The sequence below is a fragment of the Nerophis lumbriciformis genome, linkage group LG11 (genome assembly GCF_033978685.3).
Source record: "Nerophis lumbriciformis linkage group LG11, RoL_Nlum_v2.1, whole genome shotgun sequence".
Classification (NCBI taxonomy): Eukaryota; Metazoa; Chordata; class Actinopteri; order Syngnathiformes; family Syngnathidae; genus Nerophis; species Nerophis lumbriciformis.
The window spans coordinates 47498328-47521343 of record NC_084558.2 but is presented as its reverse complement, the minus strand read 5'-3'; the positions used below and the strand labels follow the sequence as shown (position 1 = coordinate 47521343).

The 23016-nt window shown below is 41.2% G+C and overlaps 1 protein-coding gene across 1 annotated transcript in view; it reads left to right on the top strand.

Annotated features, from left to right (window-relative positions):
- The window catches only part of nsmfa (NMDA receptor synaptonuclear signaling and neuronal migration factor a), a 67263-nt gene extending 47282 nt beyond the window's left edge, over positions 1–19981 (top strand). Inside the window, 8 exon segments of the mRNA XM_072914156.1 lie at positions 2893–3023; positions 3086–3169; positions 3232–3265; positions 7361–7431; positions 7525–7604; positions 13055–13157; positions 15244–15319; positions 19759–19981. Coding sequence (XP_072770257.1) covers positions 2893–3023; positions 3086–3169; positions 3232–3265; positions 7361–7431; positions 7525–7604; positions 13055–13157; positions 15244–15319; positions 19759–19856 — 677 coding nt within the window. The 3' untranslated portion in view covers positions 19857–19981.
- Positions 19982–23016: the final 3035 nt, after the last annotated feature.

The window sequence follows — 23016 nt, the reverse complement described above, 5'->3', positions numbered from 1 at the left end:
TTGATGTTTTACTCGTTTTATTGCACTCAGACTTAAAAGTAGACACTAGAGAGCAGTAAAAGCACATACTGAGAGCTCATTGTCAAAAACTGTACTTTTAACTTCAAAAGTCACATGATTTCAATCAATACCGTATTGATGTTTTACTCGTTTTATTGCAATCAGACTGAAAAGTAGACACTAGATGGCAGTAAAAGCACGTACTGAGAGCTCATTGTCAAAAACTACTTTTAACTTCAAAAATCACATGATTTCAATCAATACTGTATTGATGTTTTACTCGTTTTATTGCACTCAGTCTTAAAAGTAGACACTAGATGGCAGTAAAAGCACGTACTGAGAGCTCTTTGTCAAAAACTGTACTTTTAACTTAAAAAATCACAGTATTTCAATCAATACTGTATTGATGTTTTACTCATTTTATTGCACTCAGACTTAAAAGTAAACACTCAATGGCAGTAAAAGCACATACTGAGAGCTCTCTGTGAAAAACTGTACTTTTAACTTCAAAAATCACATGATTTCCATCAATACCGTATTGATGTTTTACCCGTTTTATTGCACTCAGACTTAAAAGTAGACACTAGAGAGCAGTAAAGGCACATACTGAGAGCTCATTGTCAAAAACTGTACTTTTAACTTAAAAAAATCACATGATTTCAATCAATACCGTATTGATGTTTTACTCGTTTTATTGCACTCAGACTTAAAAGTAAACACTCGATGGCAGTAAAAGCACATACTGAGAGCTCTTTGTCAAAAACTGTACTTTTAACTTCAAAAATCTCATGATTTTAATCAATACCATATTGATGTTTTACTCGTTTTATTGCACTCAGACTTAAAAGTAGACACTAGAGGGCAGTAAAAGCACATACTGAGAGCTCTTTGTCAAAAACTGTACTTTTAACTTCAAAAATCTCATGATTTTAATCAATACCATATTGATGTTTTACTCGTTTTATTGCACTCAGACTTAAAAGTAGACACTAGAGGGCAGTAAAAGCACATACTGAGAGCTGTTTGTCAAAAACTGTACTTTTAACTTAAAAAGTCACATAATTTCAATCAATACCGTATTGATGTTTTACTCGTTTTATTGCACTCAGACTTAAAAGTAGACACTAGAGGGCAGTAAAAGCACGTACTGAGAGCTCTTTGTCAAAAACTACTTTTAACTTAAAATAACACATGGTTTCAATCAATACTGTATTGATGTTTTACTCGTTTTATTGCACTCAGACTTAAAAGTAGACACTCGATGGCAGTAAAAGCACGTACTGAGAGCTCATTGTCAAAAACTGTACTGTTTTAATTTGTCATAATAATTAATAACAATCCTGGAAAGAAACACCACCGAAGGCTTCCTTATCGTCGTCCACAAGTCGCAGACATTCTCCGTGTATGTTTTACACCTAAAAAAAAGTCTTTGTCCGTGTTAAAACATTCATTTATGTTCCAACACATGTACGCACGTTAAAAACATTTGTCGACTGTTGACAGCGATCTATTGCGCCCATTTTCGTTGTTAAATAAAAGATGAGGGATTATCATCACACTTCAACATCTCTAACATGTAAATGCTGCCTCTTTGCGAGGTCAGCATTGCAAATGAAAATATGTTCTCAATTGTCTTTCCCTGGATACATAAATGTTACATACATATATAAATACATGTCAACTTGGAAGTAAATGTTTGTACAGCGCATTACCCAGAAGGCTTAGCGCTGTCGACGGGAACAGGAAGTAGGTGTGAGCGACAACAATTGTGTGGTTTGATCAATACATACCATATTTTCCAGACTATTTAAGCCACACCCACTACATTTTAGAAAAATAGATCGTTTTCCATATATTAGTCGAGTCGCAGATATATACGTTGTGAAATGAGTTATTTACACAGAAATATTTTCTAAATGTTTATTTATATACAATAAATGGTGTCTGTAACAGGGCAGTAAAACGGCTGATCAAACAAAACAGAAGTAGTTATATTGTAAAACTTACAGACGTTGCTCGGAGTGAGGAATGAAGAATCCATACGAGTAGAAACGCGATGGATGGCTAGAAGACAGACTGCCACTTGTACTTCCGGCTGATCAAACAAAACAGAAGTCATCGTCATGGACCCACTAGCTGCGCAAGCTAGCTCTCCAATCAGCTAAACAGACTCAATAACTCCACGGTGACGTTTTGGTGAATTTACTGAGGAATTTGTGAAACTGACATAATACAAAAAGAATGCCATTGTAAGTTAATAATACTAACGCAGACACTCGTAAACGTGTTAGCATGTTAGCTAACGATGCTAGCTTGATTACATTACGATAGCACGTACAAGTATGCATGAAAACACTTGGGACGCTTTAGTAAGTAAGAATTGTTTTAGTTATATTGTAAAACTTACAAACGTTGCTCGGCAGGAGGAATGAAGAATACATACGAGTAGAAACGTGATTTGGTGGCTAGAAGACAGACTGCCACTTGTACTTCCGGTGGAAAGCTCGGTCTAAACAGAAGGGCAATGCGGCACCTGCAGGGAGCGAACTCGTCCATAAGATGGCGCCATAGCGCAAACAATAACACACCTTTTCGGTGTCTCTGCTTGTTTGTTTTTTAATTCTGGCTGTCAGCAAAGGAAAAATCCCTCCACCGTTGTATTAGCCGCGGGGTACAAAGCGTAGGAAAATAAGTCCGTAAATTACGGTATTTTGATTGGACTGAACATCTTGAAATCCTGGAGGGACTGATTAAGTTGTGAGAATAATCACATTTTTATATTGACTTTTTAACAACTGACATATTTTCCATTTGTCAACATGGCCTCCATCTATAAACCTACCTTTTCTTTATCATGCTGAAGCTGACGGTGTGTGTGGCGTCTCCTTCAAGGTGGCGACCTGCAGGCGTCCTGCGGCACGCTGGACGAAGGCGGCGTGGACGACTCGGCCGACTGGGAGGAGGAGCGAGAGACGGAGAGGCTGGCCTGCGAGGGAGACGACTTCGTCCCCCCCAAAATCATGGTAGGCACCTTCGAAGGCCGCGAGCAAAGTCCCAGTCCGTAAACGGCGCACTTGTCCTCCAGCTGATCTCCTCCAAGGTGCCCAAGGCCGAATACGTGCCCACCATCCTCCGCAGGGACGACCCCTCCATCATCCCCATCCTCTACGTGAGTCCGACACTCGCTCGCCCACCAAGACTCCTTTGATAGCTTTGGTCTCTCTTGCTCAGGACCACGAACATGCCACCTTTGACGACATCCTGGGTGAGTCTCCTTTTCCACGCAAGTTCATTGGCGTCCCTCAGGGTTCTTTCTTAGAGCCATCCACGTTTTCGTTTGGACCTTCCTTTACCACTTCTTCTATCACGCTAAACTCATCCACACTGGAAACAGGCCACAGATTTTACAGGAAAAAAAAACAACAAGCAGCTCAATCGCCAGAATTTTATCTGAAAGATAAAAGTTTTTCAATTTACAGCAATTCTGTTTAAAAAACACCGTAAATTTTAGTGTAGAATCTGATGACTTTTGGTTTTACTGTGGAGTGAAATGACTGCCAAAACTCACAAAATGTTTTAACAAACGTCCAACAATTTGCAGGTAAAAAACACCTTTTTTTTTTTTTTTCAATAAAAAAAGATATTCGCAAGTAAAAAACAAAATCCTTCAATTAAAAAAACATTTGTAAGTTTGAAAACAGTTCCTTTTTTTTCCAAGTAAAAAACAAACAATTTTATAAATTAAAAAGCAATTTGCAAGTATAAAAATGTTTCCATTTAAAAAAACATTTGCAAGTATATAAAAAATACCATCAATTAAAAAAATGATTTGCAGGGGCAAAAAAAATGTTCAATTAAAAAATCTAAACATGAGTATAAAAACAATTTTGTTCAAGTAAAAAAACGATTCACAATTTAAAAAAACTGTTTTTTCCCAATTAAAAAAACTATTGGCAAGTTAAAAAAAAAAAATCCTTCAATAAAAAGCAATTTGCCAGTATAACAAAAACTATTTTAATTAAAAAAAACATTTGCAAGTATATACAAATGTCCGGCAGCACGGTGGAAGAGGGGTTAGTGCGTCTGCCTCACAATACGAAGGTGCTGAGTAGTCTGGGGTTCAATCCCAGGCTCGGGATCTTTCTGTGTGGAGTTTGCATGTTCTCCCCGTGACTGCGTGGGTTCCCTCCGGGTACTCCGGCTTCCTCCCACCTCCAAAAACATGCACCTGGGGATAGGTTGATTGGCAACACTAAATTGGCCCTAGTGTGTGAATGTGAGTGTGAATGTTGTCTGTCTATCTGTGTTGGCCCTGCGATGAGGTGGCGACTTGTCCAGGGTGTACCCTGCCTTCCACCCGATTGTAGCTGAGATAGGCTCCAGCGCCCCCCGCAACCCCAAAAGGGAATAAGCGGTAGAAAATAGATGGATGGATGGTTTACAAGTAAACAAAATTCAAGTAAAATAAAAAAAATGGTTTGCAATAAAAAAACAACAACTATTTTCTTCAATAGAAAACGTTTTGCAGGGAAAAAAAATACTTCTGCATGTAAAAAAAACATTTGTGAATATGAAAATAATTTTCTTAAATCAAAAAATGATTAACAGGCAGGAAAAAAAAGAAACCATTTTCTTCAAAATGTAATTGCAAGTATAAAAACAATTTTCTTCAAGTAAAAAACGATTCACAATTAAAAATAATTTTTTTTTCCCCAATTAAAAAAAAACTATTCAAGTAAAAATAAATTCTTCAAGTAAAAAAAAGAAACGAAATGCAAGTGAAAAAACAATTTTCTTCAATAAAAAAACAATTCGCAGGAATAAAAACAATATTTCTGCAAGTAAAGAAAACATTTGTGAATTTAAAAATAATTTTCTTTATTAAAAAAAGATTTGCAAGTATGGAAGCAATTTTCTTAAATCAAAAAATGATTAGTAAAAAAGAAACAATTTTCTTCAAATTAATAATAGATTTGCTGATATAAAAAAAACTATTCGCAAGTAAAAATGAATTCTTCAAGTAAAATAAGAAAACGATTTGCAAGTGAAAAACTATTTTCTTCAATAAAAAATGATTTGCAGGAATACATTTGTGACTATGAAAAGAAATGTCTTTATTAGAAAACGATTCGCAAGTATGGAAACAATTTTCTTAAATCAAATAAGTATTAGTAGGCAAGTAAAAAAAAGAAACAATTTTCTTCAAATAAAGAAAGATTTGCAAGTATAAAAACAATTTTCTTCAAGTTCAAACTTTTGACAGTAATATTCCACCCTGCGCGATCCACACACTTACACTCGTAGCAACCGTAATTCGTACTCTACAAAGGCAGGTGGTGCTGCTGAGTCAATTTAAGGCCTTCAGAGCTACGGCTATTTGCGCATGGTGCCTTCCGCCAAAAAGAAGAAGAAGAAGCTTGGAGGCAATAACAAATACCATTGCATGATTTACAATGAGGGGATGATAAAATAAATGAGCTTGTTTACCTATTTTACTCCCTACCTGTTATTTATTTAAATCTCCTAAAATATTTCCAATGAACTCAAATGTGATTCTTACAGCTCATTTATATACATGTATTTAATTAACATTTATTCATCCAGGGTAACACAATTAAAAACATGTTCATTCGCAATGCTGACCTTGCAAAGATGCAGCATTCATAGGTTAGAGATGTTGAAGTGTGATGATAATCTATATCAATCGATCAGAAAAATGTGTTGGAACATACACACACTTACACATTCACACATAAATTTAAAGACACACACATATATATACCGGTATATATATATACAGGTAAAAGCCAGTAAATTAGAATATTTTGAAAAACTTGATTTATTTCAGTAATTGCATTCAAAAGGTGTAACTTGTACATTATATTTATTCATTGCACACAGACTGATGCATTCAAATGTTTATTTCATTTAATTTTGATGATTTGAAGTGGCAACAAATGAAAATCCAAAATTCCGTGTGTCACAAAATTAGAATATTACTTAAGGCTTATACAAAAAAGGGATTTTTAGAAATGTTGGCCAACTGAAAAGTATGAAAATGAAAAATATGAGCATGTACAATACTCAATACTTGGTTGGAGCTCCTTTTGCCTCAATTACTGCGTTAATGCGGCGTGGCATGGAGTCGATGAGTTTCTGGCACTGCTCAGGTGTTATGAGAGCCCAGGTTGCTCTGATAGTGGCCTTCAACTCTTCTGCGTTTTTGGGTCTGGCATTCTGCATCTTCCTTTTCACAATACCCCACAGATTTTCTATGGGGCTAAGGTCAGGGGAGTTGGCGGGCCAATTTAGAACAGAAATACCATGGTCCGTAAACCAGGCACGGGTAGATTTTGCGCTGTGTGCAGGCGCCAAGTCCTGTTGGAACTTGAAATCTCCATCTCCATAGAGCAGGTCAGCAGCAGGAATCATGAAGTGCTCTAAAACTTGCTGGTAGACGGCTGCGTTGACCCTGGATCTCAGGAAACAGAGTGGACCGACACCAGCTGGACTGCTGCTGAGTTGTCCAAAGTCATGTTTTCTGACGAAAGCAAATTTTGCATTTCCTTTGGAAATCGAGGTCCCAGAGTCTGGAGGAAGACAGGAGAGGCACAGGATCCACGTTGCCTGAAGTCTAGTGTAAAGTTTCCACCATCAGTGATGGTTTGGGGAGCCATGTCATCTGCTGGTGTCGGCCCACTCTGTTTCCTGAGATCCAGGGTCAATATATATATATATTTATATATATATATATATACACACACACAATTATGTATATATTTATGTATACAGTATATTTATGTACACATATATATATATGTGTGTGTGTATGTGTGTTTTAAGCAATCCAACATAGGTCAAAATTTTAACAACACCACCTCCATGTGGTGTATTTGTCTGGAAACAAACCGCATATGCAGCACAGTATAATTCATGTTTTATCAAATGTTCACATTTTAGTGCGCAATACTTCCGGAGTAGAAGTTATTACAAAACACAAAAAAGTTATTTAAAAAAAAAATGCAAATTTCTAAATGTGTCCAGGATGTGAACACATTCAAGTTGTTCATTATTTTTCTGCTTCTGATCATCCCCAGGAGATAAATGCATTTGATCATATTTTTTATTCATAGTCATGCAGGTGTTGTTTTGCACTAAATGTTGTTTTAAATGACAACTTTTTAAATGTTTTTAATGACAACTTTTTAATGTTCTTAATGACAACATTTTAATGTTTTTAATGACATTTTTTTTAAAGTATTAAATGACAACTTTGAAAAATATTTTTATTGACCACTTTTTGATGTTTTTATTGACAACTTTTAAAATGTGTTTTATTGACAACTTGATGCTCCTTCAGAGGAAATTGAGAAGAAGCTGACGGCTTACAGGAGAGGAAGCAAGTTCTGGAGGATGCTCATCTTCTGTCAGGTGGGAATGATCATGGAAATGTACAGTCAATATTAATAACAAATAATAATATTCATAATAATAATAATAATAAATATGTTCTGCTCTTGTCAGGGAGGCCCGGGTCATCTCTACCTCCTGAAGAACAAAGTAGCGACGTTTGCTAAAGTGGAAAAGGAAGAAGACATGAGCCAGTGAGTCATTTCTTTTCGCCAGCTTTCATAAAGAGGATTTATTCATGCTGTAACTGGACGCCATATTTGATACACACCTGGGTTTAATACATGCATCTTTTAAACAGAGTCTTGCACACACAGAAAATAACAGAAATTAAAATCAGCCAAATCACCCCAAAAACTATCCATCCATCCATTTTCTACCGCTTGTCCCTCTCGGGGTACCCAAACATTTTTTTTTATTTGTGGCACTAAAAAACATTAATGGCACAGATACATTTCCTCAAAGATGCTACATTATGATGGGACTGTCTGCGATCGTTGGAACACATTATGAAGGGACTGTATAAACACATTATGATGGGACTGTCTGTGATTGTTTGAACACATTATGATTGGACTGCCTGTAATTGTATAAACACAATATAATGAGACTGGGTATACACATTATGATGGGACTGTCTGCGATTGTTTGAACACATTATAATGGGACTGGATAAACAGTTTGACGGAGATGTCTGTAATGCTATGAACACATAATGGGACAGGATAAACACATTATAATGGGACAGGATAAACACATTATAATGGGACAGTCTGTGATTGTATAAACACAATATAATGAGACTGTATAAACACATTATGATGGGACTGCCTGTAATTGTATAAACACAATATAATGAGACAGGATAAACACAATATGATGGGACTGTCTGCGATTGTTTGAACACATTATAATGGGACTGGATAAACACAGTATGATGGGACTGTCTGTAATGGTATGAACACATAACGGGACATGATAAACACATTATAATGAGACAGTCTATGATTATTTAAACACATTAGGATGGGACTGTATAAACACATTATGATGGGACTGTCTGTGATTGTTTGAACACATTATGATGGGACTGTATAAACACATTATGATGGGACTGTCCTTGATTGTTTGAACACATGAGTGGACGGTCTGTAATTGCATGAACACAATATAATGACACTGGATGAACACATTATGATGGGGCTGTCTGTAATTGTTGAACACATTATGATGGGACTGGGTATACACATGATGATGGGACAGTCTGCGATTGTATGAACACATTAGAATGGGACTGCATGAACACATTATGATGGGACTGGATATACACATTATGATGGGACTATCAGCGATTGTATGAACACATTAGAATGGGACTGCATGAACACATTATGATGGGACTGGGTATACACATTATGAAGGGACTGTCTGCGATTGTATGAACACATTAGAATGGGACTGGATAAACACATTATGATGGGACTGTGTGTGATTGTTTGAACACATAATAGGACTGGACAAACACATTATGATGGGACTGTGTGTGATTGTTTGAACACATTATAATAGGACTGGACAAACACGTTATGATGGGACTGTCTGTAATTGTATGAACACATTTAAATATTTCTGAGGGAACTCTCCTGAAGGAATCAATAAAGTACTATCTATAGGACTGGATAAACACATTATTATGGGACTGTCTGTGAATGTAGCTTATCCTTCCAACTCTGTATAGCAGATGACAGCATAACGCTGATTCTTAACACACCTCACACACTCCTCATCCGCCAGAGAATAAGAACATGTTGTAACAGGAGAAAATGGTGTTGCCAATAAGAAAGCTAGTTGCTCTATTTAGCAAGTATTCCGTTACCTTTCAATTTTTTTTCAAAAATGTGACTCGTGACAAATCAAAAAAACATTTTCTGGTCTTCATGGAGACTTTGAGAAAGTTGAAAGCATGTGTCACGTTCAAACACTGAGGACATCTATTAAACAAGACAAAAGGCAAGGAATCAAACAGAGACAGAATTCAATTTGGACTCAATATTGAGGAGAGACATGGCCACTGCACTCTCTGTACAGTCCTGCACCACGCTCTGACGAAGAAGGTTTTCGTCTCCTCTTTTATTCAGATGTTCAATGTTCACGCACCAACACATGTCACGGCAGGAATGGGAAGTATGTAAAACAGTCATTATTTTCGGTCGCTTTGAAGACCAAGAAGAGGATTTCTCGGGCTTGGGCTCTTCCTGGATCCAGCTGGCGCAGGTGTTGGAGGACAATGGATAACCCCTCCCGTCTCCTGACCACAGCGACTTCAAGAGGGCAGCGGGTTGTAAATAGCGTTGACCTCGGTTACCAAATAGTTGGAAGAGAGTTTGTGAAATACTTCAAAGAGAGTTCGTTTAACACTTGAAAGAGAGTTCCTCTGGAAGTTGAGCAGATCCTGCCATCTGTCCGTGTTGAAATCACAGTGGCGTTTCCCCGAGCCTTCTTCCTCTTGTTAGGCCTCGAAAGACAGCATTCATCTTCTTATCAGGAACATAATGTAATACAACGTTTCTTTTGTGATAACTTACAAACAATTATTCCAACAGCATGTATTGCTCTTCTCAACGAGCACCAAGTCATGCTGTGCCTCTCCTGTGAGTAGTGAGAAATGGTGTAAGACAAACTCAAGAAACTAATGTGGCCAAAGAATTAGACCAAGATACAAGCCAAGACCAAAGCAGAGAACTTTCTCTTCAGGACAGTCTGACACCCCCACCGTCAAAAACCAAGGCCTGTCAGTGTTGTAAGTCCAAGTCAAGGGCTTTACCGTCGCCAAAGTCATCAGACATCTTGCTAACTCCAGCAAAGTTGCAGCGGTCCTCCTACAAGAAACACACTGGGTTTCTGACGACAACCTCAAGCTTCCTGGATTCCTTCCCGCTGGATCCATCCACAAGAAACACAGAAGGGCAACCTTGGTCCGGTAGGAACTGAACTGGAGAGACACCTGCCAATATCCACCTGGCTGCAATATTCAATGGCTGGTCACACAAAACCAAGCAACACCTGTCGTGATCGTATACAAACCCTCACCAGCACTGGCGACTGCATCATCACTTCCATCTTTGACTGCCCCTGCCATCCATGCAGGCGACTTTTAATTGCCAACATACAGACGGGGTTACAAACGCACGTCACGGGATGGCGAAACACCAAGTGAGTCAGCTTCTATCAATGAGGCACTGCTCCGATTTGATCCCAAGAACCCCCAAGCTTCTCCTCTGCACGATGAAACTCTTACACCAACCCTGACCTGGCCTTCGCCGTATGCTGCAGTAACGACTTGAAACCAGAGAGACGGATCTTGCACAGGTTCCCTCGTTCACGTCTATCATCAGAGTACCATCACTGGTGCAGCCGGTAGCTGGCAAACCGGAACTTCAGGAAGGCAAACTGGTGGAAACAAATAGAACTGTTGGCCTCGTGGACCAGAGAGTGGAGGATGTGGATGCTGCATACGCCGACTACTGCAAAGTCCTCCAAAGGGCAGTAAAGCACAACATCTCACGTGGCTTTAATAATAACTATATCTATGGAATGAGGAGTGCATCTGCCTGATGGGCCAACATCAGCAGGCGAGCTCCGAGGAAGAAATGGATGCAACAGCGACAACGCTACTGCAGAAGCTGGATGACACCCTTAAGGCTAGATGGACTGAAGGAGTGGAATCTATTGATTTCCCCCACTCTAGTCGGAATGTGTGGTAGACCATCAAACTGCTCTCAGGGAGAAAATCAACTCCCCGCAGGTGTCCAGTAACTGCAGATGCCATTGCCTCCCAGCCCCTGAATAACGGGCGCTTCTCTAAGGCTGACAAAAACTTCACACGACTGATATCGAGTGAGGTATAATCCCACTCCGGAGCAGCCAGCGCTGATGCTAACTTTTCAGGAGACTTCACAGCAGCCGAATTAAAAAGCAGCAATCAAGTCACTGAAGCCGGGAAAGTCACCAGGTGGAGGCGGTATCCACCCAGAGTTTATCATACACCAAAGTGAAATTAAATCTCACTGGCTGTGCCCATTCTTCTTATCATTTTCTGGAGGTCCAAGCTTCTGTCATAGACTTGCCAAAGCCCAACAAACCTGTCGAAAACCCAAAGTTTTTATAAGCCCATCTCCCTCCTAGAGAGGCTGATCCACTGTCTCATCGAGCCAGTGGTGGACCTACAACCTACAACTCAGCATCTGCCGAGGCAGGTCAACAGTGGACCAAGTAATACTACCCAACCAGGACATCGAGGACAGCTTCCAGGATAACAACAAAGCTGGAGTAGTGTTCCTGAACCTGACAGCTGCTTACGATACCGTGTGGCACAGAGGACTCCATCTGAAATTGTTGAGAACAATCCTAGATCGGCACAGGGTGAGCTTTTTTATGGAGATGCTAAGTAACCGGAGCTTCATCCAACAAACCAGCGATGGCCAGACGAGCAGGCTCAGAAGGCTGAAGAACGGTGTCCCGCAAGGCTCTGTCCTTTCACCTAAGCTGTTAAACATCCATATTAATGACCTGCCTAACACAACATCCAACTAGTATGGCAATGTGGAGGACTTAGCTATCATGCCCTGCTGTTGAACATAGAAGGCGATAGAAGATGGCCTCAACCGAAATATGAGCATCCTTGCTGACTACCTTCAGAATTGGCACCCGCAACTCAGCATGAGCAAAACCGTGTCTGCAGCTTTCCACCTCTACAACCAGGAAGCAAGAAGGGAATTGGACGTGCATGTCGGCAGGAACCGCCTGGAGTTCCACCAAGTACCTTGGCGCGGACGTAGACCGGACACTATCCTACAAGCAAGTGAAGACCAAGACAACAGCAAGGGTCTCACTTATCTGCCTCCTGGCAGGTTCGACTTGGAGAGCCTCCCCCAGATCCTACGCATACCAACGCAAGCCTTGGTCCTACCTGTAGCTGAATACTGCACCCCCGTCTGGAGCAGAAGTCAACACGTAAACAAGGTTGATACTTTTATTAACAACGCCCTATGTATCCGAACTGGTTGCCTGAAACCCACCCCTGCCAGTCCTGGCGGGAATCGCCCCAGCCAGTCTCCGATGGGATGCGGCTACCGTCTCCCTGGCAAGAAAAGCCCGAAAGTACGACTGGCACATCCTGCACAAAGCCACAACTACACCGGCCGGCTCCACCATGCAGGCTGAAGTCTCGCCATCCTTACAACACAATTGATGCTACAGTCGATCCTTGATGACCTGTCCAGAGATGCTTGCTTGGCAGCATCTTTGGAAGCAGCCGCATCCAACAATACATCCAGGACCCAGGAAGGAAGGTCAAAGGAGAAGACTTGCCACCCCATCGATGGATATGGACCTTCGCACTGGATTTTGACGCTTCAGGTCATCTATGAAAAAGTGGGGCCTTTCAGACAAGTGTGGCAAGCCTGAACAGACTGCCGAGCACATCTTTACCGGCTGCCTCGGAAACAGCCCGTCCTCAGAAGCCGGCCTTCTCCACTTAGGACCAGAGACGAGGGCGTGGCTACATGACACGGAGTTGGCCACCTGATGCTGTACAAAAGAAGAGAAAAGACATGATGTAACGCTTGTTGTGTTCTCTCTTTAGATTCTGGAGACGACTGAGCCGACTGATGAGCAAAGTGAACCCAGAACCAAACATGATCCACATCATGGGATGCTACGTGCTGGGGAACCCCAATGGAGAGAAGGTAGCAACATTCCTATTCTTAATCAGGACTTCTTCTTCCTCATCGACACTCTTCATTCTTCTGCTGAAATGATGTCTTTCTCTCTTCTTCCTGTCGCCAACCAAACATTTAATGATGTCACTGTAGCAGCAAGCATAAAGTAGCCTTGTAGCTAAGCTAACTTCTTGCAGCTTAGTGATGGGGAGGTTCACCGTTTCTTCCTTACTTTCTGTCCGGGAAGGCTTAGTTTTGTACGACATTTTAGTGAAATAAACGTAAACCTTGGAGTTGACGAGTTGCGTGCAGAACAAGTGACGAGAACACCGAGCTCGCACTCCTGGTGTTGTAATATCAAATAGATGTTATATAAAGCGCTGTTAAAGTACTAATGATTGTATTAAAATATTTAATCGCAATGATCACAGTTTGTTCATAGTTAACTCAAAATGAATCGCGATTGATCGCAGATAGATATAATTTTTCATCATTATTAAGTATACCCTGGACAGATAATGTTCAAGTTTTTATTACCATGACTGGACGATTAGTTTGCTTTAATGAAAAGGAACATAAATAAACTTTTATTGACAATACAAAAATGACCTGGTGTCTTGCCAGATTTTGTAGGAATACAGAATGTGTATTCCTGCTGTAGGAGCACTTGCATTCAGAGGAGAGAAGCTACACCTCCATGTTTATATAGCAATTTCACACATTAATAACAACATGTGGATTGTTGATTGTCAAAGATGTTTGGTTACGTAATCTGTGATATTTCTACCTGAATAAATATTCTGTACATTACTTGTTGTATACATTAATAATATTCATATTCAAAGAACACCTCCAGGCAACTTTAACCCTTGACTAGCACCCTCCCCCCTCCACATCCCACCTCCCCGGATTGTAAATAATGTAAATAATTCAATGTATATACTCTGATGATTAACTTGTGTGATGACTGTATTATGCTGATAGTATATATTTGTACCATGAATTGATTTACTTGGACCCTGATTTAAACAAGTTGAAAAACTTATTGGGGTGTTACCATTTAGTGGTCAATTGTACGGAATATGTACTATACTGTGCAATCTACTAATAAAAGTTTCAATCAATCCTCTATTTTATAATAAAATATTATTTTCAGCCTGCTAAACATTCTGTAATTGAGGACTATCCATCAGAACAGGTTAATCAAATATTTAACACTTGATTCAATCTGCCATGAATCATTTGTTTGGATGGAAATATCACAGATTACATTACAAAACATCTTTGACAAAGTATGATCATAATGTAAGACCATTTTTCATTTTGTTGTGTTGTTACACCGGATGTGACGCGTAACACTTCTATTGTGAAGCCGGAGGTCTTGACATGTTTTGGCGACATGAAAGTCTCCGATAAAAGTGACTTCAGTCTTCTTTACTGTCTTTGTCTCTGTTTTACTCAAGCAATTTGAGTAACAATCTACATTTTATATTATTGATGCACTCAGCTATAATCAAACATGGATGTGAGGCTCCTCCTCTTTTCGAGCAGGAAAGGCGTTTGCTCTAATGATGTCGTCTCACGGTGATGGAAGATGAAATAGTCTTGTCTTGTCGGAAGGATAAAAAAATGGCCATGAATTTGGATCTGATACTGAGAGCTTTGTGGAATTTCTGCTCGCTATTTTCCAGCTTGTGGCTCATCAGTAACTGGACGCCATTACATTTCCCCTACGGAATGGACCGAGGGTCAAAATTAATCGCAGTTTAAAAAAAAAGTATTGCTGTTAAAGGAACTTAAATTGACAGCCATAGTTATACTACTCGTATGTATAAATACATATCAGTTCCCTCAGTGTGTAATTGTAAAAGTTCATTTACAATGCTTTTGTATTAACAATAGAAATATGATTTATTTAAAACATGTTTTGGTTTTTGTCTGCCGGGGTCTTGGAATGTGACCACGGTGATTTGCCGCCATTGTATTCTCCTGCCGCACCACTAGGCGGAGTACGTGTACCCCACTTTCCATGTCGTGTCTTTCTGTGTGTTTGTTTCTCCAAATATTTTGTGTTGATGTGATCGTCTTTGTGTGTTGTTGTGTGCGACAACAGCTGTTCCTCAAACTGAAGAATCTGATGAGGCCTTATTCCGTCGAATTTCAGTCGCCGCTGGAGCTTTCTGCACAGGGTGAGCAAGCAACACTCTCATGGGCGACGACAACAACGTACAGTTGAATACTTCACAGACTGCGTGCTAGCTCGAGTGATGCAACTTTGCTGCCAAGTCGTGAAAAATCATATTTTACTTTGACGAAAATGTTCTTTTTCTGTATTTCAACTTCCACCTCAAAAACCAAAAGGTACCCATTACAACTTTTTCCACTTCCGATACAGTACCAGTATTTGAGCCTTGAGGATTGGGCGATACCAATATTGATCTGTAACAGTATCATTCATACATGTATTATTTAGTAGTGTGGGATGCAAGAAAAGAGTCAAAGAGAGAACAATGGTAGCTATAAAAAACACTAAGCTCTTTATTATTAACATTCTGGAATGGTGTCTTTAAGTTGGAGTGGAGTAGTAATTGTTTTATTTAGCATCAAAAAGTTAAGTTAATGACGCAGTAAGTAGAATGATGCAGACACTTTTGTTACTGGATACTTTCTAATACACTTGTGCCTTGGAGACTTTGTATGTGTAAGTAATATGTAATTATTTGATACTTGTTTGCATTGAAAAATGTTCCCTTTTATAGTTCAATGATTATTACCTTTGTCTAGCTTGTGTGCTATTATGTGCTTAGCTGTTGTGTAGCTGCTAGCTCCTAGTAGCCTATAGTATGTGTGTGTATATATATATGTATGTATGTGTGTGTGTGTGTGTGCGTGTGTATACATATACACACACATATATATATATAATATGTATATGCATATAGTGTGTATATGTGTATATTTATATATATATATATATATATATATATATATATATATATATATTAGAGATGCACGGTTGGCGGGCACAAGCGCGGAGTCCGCGGATCGGGCGGATGAAATTAAAAAAAATTAGAATTTATCCGCGGGTCGGGTCGGGTCGGGTGGTTGAAATAAAGAAAAATTAGATTTTAAATAGATTCAGGCGAGTGGCAGTTAAACCAATTCGGAAATATATATACATAGTTAAATGTTGTTACCCACATACGAAAAACGAGCAGGCACCTGCAGCATATGCCACAACAGAAGAAAAAAAAAAAAAATAGATGGACACTTTTACGGAGCGGAGAAGGGACGCCTCGCCGGGGTCCGGGACCGAGGCCCCTTCCCCCGAGAGGGCCCCACCGGGAGCCGTAGCTGAGGCGATCCGCGAGAAGGGCCCGACGCACGTCCAGGGTCACCACCGCGCCCACTGCACCGACACCCCGCCTCGTCCGCCTTCGCCGCGGCCGGCGTCACGCGCAGCAGGTAAGCAGCTTACCTGCCCGCCACCCCCGTGGCCAAGGGCTCGTAACAGGGGTCACTCCGCGTGCTCCGCCCGCGCAGCTTACCTGCCCGCCACCCCTGTTGCCGGGGGCGCGTAACAGGGGTCACTCCGCGCGCAGTGCGCTCACCCTGGTTGATATAGACAGCAGCTAGGACGGTGGCCATGGAAGTTGGAACCCGCTAAGGAGTGTGTAACAACCCACCTGCCGAATCAACTAGCCCTGAAAATGGATGGCGCTGGAGCGTCGGGCCCATATACCCGGCCGTCGCCGGCAGCGAGACGCGCTTGGAGGTGCGCTCAGCGCGGCTCCCATATGATTGCGCACTGGTGTGCGTCTGGGTCGTGACAGCGTGGCACGCGAATGTCTGTGCTGCATTGGATCAGTCTCCTTTCTTTAACAGGCAAAAGCTTTATAACCTCACTAATGCCTTGCATCGTCTATATTAGATATATAACAACGGGCGGGTGCGGGCGGGTGCGGTTCTGATCAAATATTAGATCGGGTGGATTGCGGATTGTTGACGACTTTCTGATGCGGTTGCGGATGAAATAATTGCCTATCCGCGCATCTCTAATATATATATATATGTATATATATATATATATATATGTGTGTGTGTATACATATATACACACATACATATACAAATATATACATATATATATGTGTGTGTGTGTATACACACATACATATACAAATATATACATGTGTATATATATGTATACATATATACACACATTCATATACAAATATATATATATGTATATATATACACATATGTGTGCATATGTATATACAGTATATGTATGTATATATATATATATATATATATATATATATATGTGTGTGTATGTATACTATATATATATATATATCAGAGGTGGGACCAAGTCATTGTTTTGCAAGTCACAAGTAAGTCTCAAGTCTTTGCCCTCAAGTCCGAGTCAAGTCCCGAGTCAAGACAGGCAAGCCCCGAGTCAAGTCCAAAGTCAAGACTGGAAAGTCTCAAGTCAAGTCCTAAGTCCTGCATTTTGAGTTTCGAGTCCTTTCAAGTCCTTTTAACCACAGACTAATATATTAACACAGATTGTGTATGCTTTTCAAACGCTGTATTTATTTATTAAAACAAGTGCATTTTAAATTGCAGGAAAGAAAATTGTGCTGACATTGCACTTTATAATAGCACTATAAACCAGTCATTTTAAACATTAACTCATTCCTTTACAGAACAAACACATTGAAAAATAAAGTGCAAATGTACTTATTTGTACAAAAGTGTTAACATTGAAAAAACATGACATATACGTGAACATAACAAAAAAGTTGTACTTTTTATATGTCAGGGCCCTATGCTGCATTGCATTTGCAAAAGACCAAATTAGCCAAGAGTCTGTCAGTCATTTGTGCACGATGGGGGCGTAGTATGATGCCACCATGGCTGAAAACTCGCTCCACTGGAGCACTGGAGGCAGGCACTGCCAAGACTCTCATGGCCCCTCGGAACAGTGAAGGAAGAGTCTTCATGTTCAATGCCCAGAACAAAAGGGGGGAGAGAGTTGTTTTGGGTTGGTGCACTACTTGTGAGTGTATCTTGTGTTTTTTATGTTGATTTAATTAAAAAAAGAAAAAAGAAAACAATTATTTCTTGTGCGGCCCGATACCAATCGATCCACGGACCAGTACCGGGCCGCGGCCCGGTGGTTGGGGACCACTGAGGTAAACAACCAACAGTATGTCAGAAAGCTAGCTAAAACGGTACACATATTCATAATATAGTATACATTTTAACTGACCTTTATTTTACTATTTTTGTCTTTTTTTAGGTGGCTAAAATACGCGGTGCTGCTGACCGCCGTCTAACGTTACGTGTGATATATTGACTAACCCTGCTTAAAAAAATCACTGAACAAAAAGTATGAATAAGGTAGTGAACTGCAACAGATTCCCGTGTTTGCAATAACGTTATAACGTTAGCAGTGAGTTTACAGCCTCACTGATTTAACTACACAGCAAATAAAAGTCACGTTACTTAGCCAATAAACGTTATCTTACATTCAAAACTTACCATTCTTTGTGCAACTTCAAATGCCGGACGAAGTTGGAAGTTGTTGCCTCTCCATCAGTAATTTTCGAACCGCATGTGTTGCATACTGCAAACCGTTTTGTGTTGACCACCTCGTAATTTTTATACCCAAACAAAATTATTTTAGGTATCATTTTTTGTTCACTGGCTTGTGGTTTGGACATGTCTTCTTCGTTGGTTGTCCTGCAATTTGATTGGATGAATGCTGTGTGATGAAAACAAAGTAGATCTAATTTGATTGGCTGTTGTACTGAGACCACACCAGCTGACACACGCAACGCTGATAGACAAGTACACAATGAAAAATACGGAGCGCTCCCGAATAACTTTTTCATCTTTGGGTTTTGGGGAAAGTAGCAAGTCATGTCAAGTCATGTCAATTCAAAAGGCTCAAGTCCAAGTGAAGTCACAAGTCATTGATGTTAAAGTCTAAGTCGAGTTGCAAGTCTTTTTACATTTTGTCAAGTCGAGTCTAAAGTCATCAAATTCATGACTCAAGTCTGACTCGAGTCCAAGTCATGTGACTCGAGTCCACACCTCTGATATATATACATATATATATATATTAAACACACATGTGTTTGTGTTTATATATTATATGCAGTAAACATATGTACATACACAGTATATAGGCACACAATACTCTTGTAAATTTATGCACAGAAAATAAGGCTTTTATTCTCGTGAAATTACTTTTTATTACATTTAATTCTTGAAAATTCACCACATTTTTCTCACACCTTACTGTATGCTTGTAATGCAACTTTATTGTTATAAAATGTTTTGTTTTTTTGGTTAGAAATATTGTATAGTACTGTTATTCTTCTCATACTATGATTATTCTTGCAAAACTTTGACCTTTTCTCTTGGAAAATGTGTATTATTATTATCATGAGATTACCACTTTTTTTTCACCTCTTATTTGTACAACTTTTGGAGCTTCGCTAAAAAGTCATTTCGCTTCCAACCACAAGGGGGCATCAGATAAGCAGTAATATTTTAATTGTACTAACAGATGTGTCAGTCCTTCGAAAATAATAACATGTTTTGTCTGCTGAAGGCAAAGAGATGATCGAGATGTACTTCGACTTCCGCCTCTACCGCCTTTGGAAGACACGCCAACACTCCAAGCTCTTGGACTACGAGGACTTGTTGTGACCGGCGACGATGGAGTTGCTCATGGACGCAACAGTGCCCCCTAGTGATGTAGGAGATGTTAATGGACGCAACAGTGCCCCCTAGTGACGATGGAGATGTTAATGGACGCAACAGTGCCCCCTAGTGACGATGGAGATGTTAATGGACGCAACAGTGCCCCCTAGTGATGATGGAGATGTTAATGGACGCAACAGTGCCCCCTAGTGATGATGGAGATGTTAATGGACGCAACAGTGCCCCCTAGTGATGATGGAGATGTTAATAGAGACAACAGTGCCCCCTAGTGACGATGGAGATGTTAATGGACGCAACAGTGCCCCCTAGTGATGATGGAGATGTTAATGGACGCAACAGTGCCCCCTAGTGACGATGGAGATGTTAATGGACGCAACAGTGCCCCCTAGTGATGATGGATATGCTCATGGACGCAACAGTGCCCCCTAGTGACGATGGAGATGTTAATGGACGCAACAGTGCCACCTAGTGACGATGGAGATGTTAATGGAGACAACAGTGCCCCCTAGTGATGATGGAGATGTTAATGGACACAACAGTGCCCCCTAGTGACGATGGAGATGTTAATGGAGACAACAGTGCCCCCTAGTGACGATGGAGATGTTAATGGAGACAACAGTGCCCCCTAGTGATGATGGAGATGTTAATGGACGCAACAGTGCCCCCTAGTGACGATGGAGATGTTAATGGACGCAACAGTGCCCCCTAGTGACGATGGAGATGTTAATGGACACAACAGTGCCCCCTAGTGACGATGGAGATGTTAATGAACACAACAGTGCCCCCTAGTGACGATGGAGATGTTAATGAACACAACAGTGCCCCCTAGTGATGATGGAGATGTTAATGGAGACAACAGTGCCCCCTAGTGATGATGGAGATGTTAATGGAGACAACAGTGCCCCCTAGTGACGATGGAGATGTTAATGGAGACAACAGTGCCCCCTAGTGATGATGGAGATGTTAATGGAGACAACAGTGCCCCCTAGTGATGATGGAGATGTTAATGGACGCAACAGTGCCCCCTAGTGACGATGGAGATGTTAATGGACGCAACAGTGCCCTCTAGTGACGATGGAGATGTTAATGGACGCAACAGTGCCCCCTAGTGACGATGGAGATGTTAATGGACGCAACAGTGCCCCCTAGTGACGATGGAGATGTTAATGGACGCAACAGTGCCCCCTAGTGACGATGGAGATGTTAATGGACGCAACAGTGCCCCCTAGTGACGATGGAGATGTTAATGGACGCAACAGTGCCCCCTAGTGACGATGGAGATGTTAATGGACGCAACAGTGCCCCCTAGTGACGATGGAGATGTTAATGGACGCAACAGTGCCCCCTAGTGATGATGGAGATGTTAATGGACGCAACAGTGCCCCCTAGTGATGATGGAGATGTTAATGGACGCAACAGTGCCCCCTAGTGATGATGGAGATGTTAATAGAGACAACAGTGCCCCCTAGTGACGATGGAGATGTTAATGGACGCAACAGTGCCCCCTAGTGATGATGGAGATGTTAATGGACGCAACAGTGCCCCCTAGTGACGATGGAGATGTTAATGGACGCAACAGTGCCCCCTAGTGATGATGGAGATGTTAATGGAGACAACAGTGCCCCCTAGTGACGATGGAGATGTTAATGGAGACAACAGTGCCCCCTAGTGATGATGGAGATGTTAATGGAGACAACAGTGCCCCCTAGTGACGATGGAGATGTTAATGGACGCAACAGTGCCCCCTAGTGACGATGGAGATGTTAATGGACGCAACAGTGCCCTCTAGTGACGATGGAGATGTTAATGGACGCAACAGTGCCCCCTAGTGACGATGGAGATGTTAATGGACGCAACAGTGCCCCCTAGTGACGATGGAGATGTTAATGGACGCAACAGTGCCCCCTAGTGACGATGGAGATGTTAATGGACGCAACAGTGCCCCCTAGTGACGATGGAGATGTTAATGGACGCAACAGTGCCCCCTAGTGACGATGGAGATGTTAATGGACGCAACAGTGCCCCCTAGTGACGATGGAGATGTTAATGGACGCAACAGTGCCCCCTAGTGATGATGGAGATGTTAATGGACGCAACAGTGCCCCCTAGTGATGATGGAGATGTTAATGGACGCAACAGTGCCCCCTAGTGATGATGGAGATGTTAATAGAGACAACAGTGCCCCCTAGTGACGATGGAGATGTTAATGGACGCAACAGTGCCCCCTAGTGATGATGGAGATGTTAATGGACGCAACAGTGCCCCCTAGTGACGATGGAGATGTTAATGGACGCAACAGTGCCCCCTAGTGATGATGGATATGCTCATGGACGCAACAGTGCCCCCTAGTGACGATGGAGATGTTAATGGACGCAACAGTGCCACCTAGTGACGATGGAGATGTTAATGGAGACAACAGTGCCCCCTAGTGATGATGGAGATGTTAATGGACACAACAGTGCCCCCTAGTGACGATGGAGATGTTAATGGAGACAACAGTGCCCCCTAGTGACGATGGAGATGTTAATGGAGACAACAGTGCCCCCTAGTGATGATGGAGATGTTAATGGACGCAACAGTGCCCCCTAGTGACGATGGAGATGTTAATGGACGCAACAGTGCCCCCTAGTGACGATGGAGATGTTAATGGACACAACAGTGCCCCCTAGTGACGATGGAGATGTTAATGAACACAACAGTGCCCCCTAGTGACGATGGAGATGTTAATGAACACAACAGTGCCCCCTAGTGATGATGGAGATGTTAATGGAGACAACAGTGCCCCCTAGTGATGATGGAGATGTTAATGGAGACAACAGTGCCCCCTAGTGACGATGGAGATGTTAATGGAGACAACAGTGCCCCCTAGTGATGATGGAGATGTTAATGGAGACAACAGTGCCCCCTAGTGATGATGGAGATGTTAATGGACGCAACAGTGCCCCCTAGTGACGATGGAGATGTTAATGGACGCAACAGTGCCCTCTAGTGACGATGGAGATGTTAATGGACGCAACAGTGCCCCCTAGTGACGATGGAGATGTTAATGGACGCAACAGTGCCCCCTAGTGACGATGGAGATGTTAATGGACGCAACAGTGCCCCCTAGTGACGATGGAGATGTTAATGGAGACAGCAGTGCCCC